We start from the raw sequence: 8,158 nt of genomic DNA, 5'->3' as shown, positions 1-8,158 counted from the left end.
TGGTCTTTATGGATGAGCATTTTTCAAGACACCCACAACACCCATTTAAGCTATTATCATCAGCTGATATTTTTTCCCGTCAAAACACTTCAAGTGTAATTTGGGGCTAACGAATTTGGTCTGCATATACCGAGAAGGTTCAACTCACAGAGAATAGTTACGACGCCGAGATGCATTCCCTGCAATTATTACGAGGCAGGTTAAGGACGGATACTCTTTGAAACGTTTTCTCTCGAAATACGGGAAAACATCTGTGAGAACGTGTGAATGCACTCTCCACGAAAAAAAAAGACAATTTAAAGAATCCCCTCAGGGAGAAGTTTGTTGCTCGGACACGCGGCGCGTCTCTGAGCGGCGCAGTTCTAACTACAAAAAGTATCAGAAGGGGGAGAGCGTCCAATTCGAGAGGAATCGTGAGGGGAAGGGGGTCCAGGTGCGTCGTCCGCGGACCTCGCCGTCGACGGGGCGCATAGCTGGCCGAAGCTGCCGACGCGGCGCTGGATTCGCAAGGAAGACGTCGCGCCTCCCCCTCTTTCCCAACCTCCTTCCCCATGGCGCGCGCCGCGCGTTTCTGGTTCGCGCGCCACGCCACACGCGCACACGCAAACCGGCAGCGGCCGCGAGCGACGAACGATCCTCGCGCGTCCCAGCACGCGAGGAACCGGCGGCCAGGTGCGAGGAAGGTGCGCCACGGCGAAGCACATGCACCGTCAGCACCGACTTGCGGTCGACTGCGCAACTTCGGAGACAATTTCACGGTGTCCATGCTTTGCAGCATAGATTTATCGCAGTCTATAAAACTTCACGTCACCAATTGAGTCCTCTGTTGTGTGAAGGCCACGAGAAGCAATGCCTGTTCGCTTCCGCTTGGCGTCATGGCTGTTGTTGAGTGCACTGTTGGAATCTCCATCTATACCCTCGTGGCGACTTCTCATCATCTTCAGTGATCAGCAGTGGCGTTCGATCCAGTGAACTCATCTTCCCGTGTTCGTGAGTGTGTGTGTGTGTTGGCCAGTGCGCGAGCGTAGCTCGCTGGCTATTTCCTGTGGTCCTTTTTTTTTTGTGTGTACGGTGTGGAGCGGTTCACCATATCGCGACTTCGTGCGGCGCTAGTCTTCACTCTTCGAGCCGCTTTCAACGTGTGGCTCACGACTTGACACAGGGGAGCACGTTTTTCAAGACGCCGTGGCCTTGTTTCTTTTGTGTACGCTTCTGCCGGCGATTGGGTGGCATCTCAGCTAGCGTGAACAGTGTGTAAGTTAATCGTACGACCGAGTAACGCCGTGAGCGGGACCTATTCAACTTCGTACAACTCGGCGCGGTGGACGTATTCAGTGAAGTGGCTATTACAAGTGTCTTCTTTCGGGTCATTTCCTTCTTGACGTCATTCATACGGATAGTGCGGGCCAAGTAGCCGCGACTTAAAATAGTGCAGGTGAGCTGAATAAGGTGCCGAAGGACAAAAATGTACTCTTAATTTCCTTAGTCAACAATTTATACAGCGCAAAAGGTCCAAAATATCTGAAGATTTTAAGGGGTTGACATAAGAGGTCTCGATGAATGCCGGTTGGCAGCTGAGAGCTTAGTGCACTGAGGTTTATTCACTAAATTCCTAAGCCACAGCTGAGGTTTTTTGAAACTTCAGCTCTAACGTTCCATCATTCGCCTGCGGTGATTTTGTGCCATCAGATGTACACTCAAATACACATAGGAGAGTAGCGAGACAAAAGATTTATGCATGTTTCAAAGTAGTTGTTACATGCATAAGCTCCAGAGAATTTGAGAGTTATTGCGATAAGAAATTGGATAGTTGCATTCGCTACCTCAAGAAGCCGTTCGTTTGTTTTTTCCACGTCTGTATCTAGAACAGGGTAGTATACGACGACTGTTTTTCAGCAGTTCTCATACAGACCATCGCTTTCTCTATGCAGCAAGTTTTTTTTTACTTCGTAAGGGTGCATACCGATAGCTTCAACGTCTTCACGGTACACACAGTCCCTTTCCAGTGTAGCTACTCGCTGTCGAGGCTAACGCAAGTTTTTCCCTAAGCTTTGTCAGTTTCTTTCTTCTTTTTTGTTTTCTTTTACCCAAGAGAACTCTGCCGACTGCTACGCGAAACGTAATAGAATGAACACATGAGCTAGATAAATATTTTCAGAGGCACGCCTCTCTTGTAGGTTCATTTCACTGGCCCACCATTGATAAGGACGCTAAAACTCGCTTTTATCTCGAAGAACAAGGCGCTTAAGTTGACTACTTGACTAGACGGCAAATTTTAAAACAACGACTGTTTCTTTCACTTAGACTCCTCATACTGAAACAAAACTGAAAGGATCTCCGGCGTCCCTCCTTGCGATAGGCTCAAGCAACACGTTATCGTATCTTCGCCAACTGGTTTACCACGAGGGCACTTCTTGCGCTGCACCGCAACACCACAGCTTTTACCGGTTGCGGACCACCCCCTGTTTCGCGTAGAGGAGGAGAGGGAGCTGCACCGACACGCAAGCGCCCGTGACTGGAATTCACACTGACCGCCACGGGCGCCGAGCGTCGTACGCTCGGTTTCCATCAACCGGAACAGCCCGCAGCCGTGTCGTGACCAACGGACGTTGTGATGGTTCCGAGGGCGGGCTGCGGCACCGGGGTCCTTTCCTGACCTATCAAGGTTTTCCTGTTGCGACCATATGCACGAGAGCTCGGAGGTTTACCACCTATCTTCGTACTCAGGCGAAGTCCGTAAACAGGCCCTCGCGAGTTTTGTCCCGCCTTTTGAGTCGGTTCTTTGCGCTATGACGCGCGAGCTGTGGGGCTTTTCCTTCGCGCGGCTTTTAATATCACGCTATATCGGACCCATTTCTGCGTTCAGCTGCTGATAGAAACGTTAGGCTGGGAAAAGAAATCCTTCCAGGGATCGAATCGCCGTTTAATAACGCATATTTTACAGTAAATAAGTTAGACGATGTCTTTCTGCTACTGGTACTAATGTGGCGCTGGCCTCTTCGGGACGGCTGCACTTATGTCCCGGTGCGAGTCCTAACCTACGTGCCAGAGCGGCGGAGCTAGATATTTGTTTCTTTGAACGAAGAGTAGCCGTGATATTCTACCCATAACCGCAGCTTAAAACCGTAAAACGGGCGTTGGACTCAGTGTCGTATCCAAAGGATAAGTTCGAGCGGGAAGATTTGCTATCCCTGCGCAGGATCTGCCGGAGAAACCGTGTCGCACTGCACAATTTGTTAGCGCGCATCTTTGTTGCGCCCAAAATATCCTGCAACCTGTATATGTACTATATGTACTATATAAGGACGAGAAACTTTTAGTGCGCTATCAAAAATCAATTTTTACGCTGCCCACGACCTGTATTTCATGTGCAGACAATCCCCACCATGCACAGTTCTCTTTTGTTTTACTGGCATTATGTTTTATGATGAAAGCACTTTGTTAAAAGAAGCTGTCCTGAGAGGAAACTAGACAGACAGAGCCGCCTTGTTGTCTTACAAAATATTAGCCCTACGGATAACGGAGGCACACGCGTCGAGCCTCTTGTTTTCTCACGGACTCTTGACTCTGTGCGGAGACGTCACCGCACTCTATTTTGGCGAAGCGGTCAACGGCTAATCATACTCGGACTAGACGAAAGAGGAGCCAAGCAAGCTGCCAAGTGTGCCGGACTTCGGAGGAACAGAAAATTGACCGCTTAGCCCAAACACTGCGCCCGACGATGATCGACCAGAGACGGCGGCAGTGTCGCAAGACATGTCGTCGAACTCTCCGGGAAGCTGTTGCCGGTGGCGTTGTCTACGATGAGCGGATGCCGAGAGCGTGACGCCCGTATCACGACGCTGACGCTACTCGGCCATCGCAGCAGCGCCTGGCACAGGAAACCCCTGTTCGAGTGTTCGCACGTGCGTACATCTGCCGTCGGTGGTGGGATGCTCGCCTCACGTGGCCTCCCGCCCGGTCAGACTCCATGGTGGTGACGTCGAGGAGTCTCCTGCTACACGGCGCCCTCCTCGTGTGCTGTCTCCTGCTGGTGCGGGCGCTGGAAGACCGGCCGGTCAACTACGACGTCGGCGACAACGAGACTTCGGGCTGGGACGTCTTTTACAACGATACGGCGCTCGTCTTCAGCTTCGGAGACGTTGATAACGTCAGCGTCATCGGGGAGGATAGGTCGGACAGGGAGGACGAACCGGAGGAGAGATACGACCTGCTCCCCTTGCGCAATGACTCCGCACAGCTTCTGGAGTACAGGAAACCGTTCGCGCCGTCGCCACCGTCTACAGCGCTGGAGTACGACGTTCGCAAAACGCTATACTTACTCGGCCTCTTCGAACTCACGGGCAGCTGCGAGGCAGCCAAAGGCGGCCGTGCTGAGAGGGCCGCGGCGCGTCTGGCCGTCCGACATGTCAACGAGCGACATGTGGTTCCCGGATACCGTCTGGAGCTGTACGACAACGACACCAGGGTGAGTGCTATATACGATCGCTGCCTGCTTGAAACTTCTCTAGGGTAGTTCAGTCCTAAGCAGCTGACGTCCGAGTTGCGTTTGGTTCGCGTCCCGATTCTATAAAATCAGCTTCTGCTTGCTGTGCGCGCCCTTTCGGGTTATTTCTAATGCACATTTCTACGTCGCAGTACAACAGCGAAGCATTAAGAAAACAAAAACGCGCTGTTGCTTATGCAAATACTTCAAGCCTGAGAAGGAAACGTCGAAACTATCGGCTTTTCCTTGCAACAGATGTTACCGCGCCGTGTACGTCACCTAGAACATGCGACTTCACGTCCGTTTTACCCACGCAGTTGCACAACAGATGTAAAGTCGTAGAGAGCGGCGCATGGCATAGAATGAATCTTCACTTAAAATGTAAAAGGCCTATTTAGTGTTTTTGTTTTCTTGTTCTCGAGTAGAACTTATGTCATTGTGTTGATATGGGTGGAGTACGCAACGATTACGACGACATGTGTGCAGACCGGTACTTAATAGCGGCATTTTGGCAACTATAGCTGCACTCTCGTTCCTCCCGACGGTTTTGTTCATGCCTGCTTTCATAACAAACGCAATGGTACAATAGGAAGAGGGTGCGTTCTATGAATTAGAGGGCGTCGTCACCGCCGCTCTCCAGGAAAGAGTTCACAATCACCCTCTGACCAGTTTTCGCTGTTCGCGTAGAGATATTACGTTCCTATCATTAAGGGACAGCTTGAAAATGTAAACTCGAATTATAAACGCAAAGTCTGAAATGGTCAGGGGATCATGCGTCCCCCACGACAAAAAAAAAAAAAAAATGAAAGAAAAATTTAGACAGTTCGTACTTAATTCGGTGCTTCCTTCGTAATTAGGAGCAATCGTCAGCGGCACTTTTCTTGTCTGTGGCTGGCGCAGTCTTAGTAAACACTTACTCCCACAAACTGATATATATATATATATATATATATATATATATATATATATATATATATATATATATATATATATATATATATATACACTCAAGGTTCACAGACAACATTAATACCCAAGAAAGTAGCAAGTGGGACAGCGGCCGATGTAGCTCAGTTGGCAAAGCACCGGACGCGAAATTCGGAGGTCGTGGGTTCGGTTCCCACCATCGGCATGTTGTCTTTCCTTCTACTTTGTGTTTAATTATCTTTCCCCTAAAGAGATTACGTTACTAATTTATGTGATTATCGAGGTAAAAATTAAAAAAAAAAAACAAAGTACAATCCCTAATGCTTTCTTGGCCTCGCCGACTGTTGGCTTCTTTCCTTCATATATATATATATATATATATATATATATATATATATACTATCGTCGTGTTCGCCTGTATTGTGCGGTATACGGGGTTAAACGTCTCAAGGCGACATAAGCTGTGTGGGACGCCGCAGTCAATTTTAGTATTGTGAGGCATTGTCAGACACCTGTCAGATATACTTCTTCGAGCACATTGACAAAAAAGTCCAAGTTTGTGATGCGATTTGTTTTCTTCTGAAGCGTCTCCTGCACTAACAACAGGAAGTCAAGACATAGCAAAACCAACCCGAAAATAATTAACAAAAAGGAACTTGAAGCCTGCCGAGAGAGAAGCTGCGGATATGCGCAATAGCATATTACGGAGAATCTCAAAAAGTATCTCTTGCAAACTGTTCCCCTGAATTCGTCCAACATTTCTGGGCATAGGAAAGTTGTCAATTGATTTTGACTCTCGCTTCGCTCTTTACGTTGGATTACAAGTAGAAATACATTTTTTTTTTCCTATTTGTACTATTAAAGACTTTATAAAGGGCTAACTTAGAGGCAGACGCTTACCGGAAGAAGCATTGTGTTTGTATTACCTGTCGTCAAAAGTCGTCCAATCGCTCGCGCGGGAAGTAGCGTAATGTTTATGTGGCTTACTTTGTAGCTCGTTGCCTACATTGTAGCTAACGCATGCCGTCAAGTCGCTCCACGCGATCAAGTCAAGTGCATCGTAAACGTGGTCGTGACCTTCATCGCGCCATTGCGCAATCTCAATAGCACCCCACAAAACGTCTGCGCTGCGCCCGATTATAGGTTACCGCAAGCACTTCTAGACCAGCTAATTTCCATCATCAGGGCTTGGAAGTACTGGTGCCGGGTGTTTTTTTTTTTTTTTTTTTTTTTTTCAAATCTTTATAAGGCACAAGGAAATTGCAGGGTTATAAAAAAGAAGGGGGGGGGGGGGAGGGGGAGGGCGGTCTATTGCAGAGCACGACCGGTGATAATATAGTAAATGCACCGCCACTCGTACCAATAATACGGTAGCCCCAACAGATACGGGATCCTTGGAACGCAAATAGCACGAATGAATTTGCATACGAAATGTAGGAATGTAGGAGTCATGCATAAACATCGTCCGATGGACTGGCAAGGCTCAAACTTCCTTCGCTTTCTCGCGGGGGCTGTCCTCGTGGCGACGACCGCGAGGCCGTCAGTTGACATGAGGACGGGACATTCCATCGCTTAGCAAAATGTAAGCACGACTCCGAGGACATTTGTTTCTATAGTAATGATCGTACTGCAAAATATGTGCGAATGTGTTAGTGTAATGTCTAGAGGAATGTCTAGAACCACGTACAGAATGCGTGCGTGAGTGTCGCGTAAGTGTCGCGGCAAGATTTTGAGCACGAACGTTTGTTGCTTGCCGAATATTTGCTCCTACTAAGAATATGAGAGAATGGCACGGACGGTCTCGCATAACACCTACAGCCGTCGTTTATTGTGTTCGTTTATAGGCGACCAATAAATACTTCGCGTATTGGAATGACCAATCAACGCATGCTATTGGGCTATGATCGGCAGGAAGGGCAGTACTGTGCAAATCCCTTCGGCTCACGCCAACGGAAATCCATGCAGGCCGTCACAGTTGGACCTGCGTAGAAAAAGGTTCAATATTTCGCGCATTGTCTGATGGTATGCCAAGTTAGTAACAAAACTTAGTAACGCATGGTGCGATGAGTTTAATTTAGAGTAGCGTTAATCGCTGGATTGATGTAGTATTTGACGCCCCAGAAGCTACCCAATTCACTACTCCGATGTTGGAGTGTTCTAGAACCAAAAGTAATGTGTAATGTGTACACGCGGGTTATAATCGAACGTACGCACGTGTCGATATGCAAGTAGACTGCTTACAGCGTTTATTTACTGCCGGCGTCATAAGTACTAGTTATTGAATAGTTACTGCACAGAGGTGTCGTAAACGCTTTCAGAGAGCGCTGTAAACATGTCTTCAAGAAGATATCCACTGCTTTATCATCCGTTGCTCAAGCAATTGTGTTAGGAGCCCAGTCTCTACAAACCTGGCGTCCGCGTCTTCTGCGTTGTGTGTGTGTGTGTGTGTGTGTGTGTGTGTGTGTGTGTGTGTGTGAGAGAGAGAGAGAGAGAGAGAAAGAAAAGGGCAGGTCTGGGGCAATGGGTGGCAGGCGACATGTCCTGACACTGATTTTGGTCGGGAGGTTGAGTCAAGTCACGAGACCACGTGATGTGGCCGAGTTGAGTTTCCGACTTTTTTTTTTTGAGATTGGAGAGCGAGATGGGAAACGAACCCACCCGGACTCTTGGACGCCGATCGGACGCTGCCTCTCTAAGCTACGCAAACGCTTTCGTATACGCATTGGTCAAAGCGGGTCTTTATAG

General features: G+C 48.4%; 1 protein-coding gene across 2 annotated transcripts in view; it reads left to right on the top strand.

The window, feature by feature from the left end:
- The first annotated feature begins 602 nt into the window (after positions 1-602).
- GABA-B-R3 (gamma-aminobutyric acid type B receptor subunit 3) overlaps positions 603-8,158 on the top strand; it is a 232,677-nt gene continuing 225,121 nt past the window's right edge. For both annotated transcript variants that reach the window (XM_084602143.1, XM_084602142.1), the window contains exon 1: positions 603-4,468. In XM_084602143.1, coding sequence (XP_084458269.1) covers positions 3,971-4,468 — 498 coding nt within the window. In that variant the 5' untranslated portion in view covers positions 603-3,970. The remainder of the gene's footprint in view (positions 4,469-8,158) is intronic.

This window comes from Amblyomma maculatum, chromosome 4 (assembly GCF_055883805.1).
Source record: "Amblyomma maculatum isolate TAMU_Amacu chromosome 4, ASM5588380v1, whole genome shotgun sequence".
NCBI lineage: Eukaryota > Metazoa > Arthropoda > Arachnida > Ixodida > Ixodidae > Amblyomma > Amblyomma maculatum.
The sequence above is the reverse complement of the archived record's forward strand: the minus strand, read 5'-3'. Positions and strand labels throughout refer to the sequence as shown.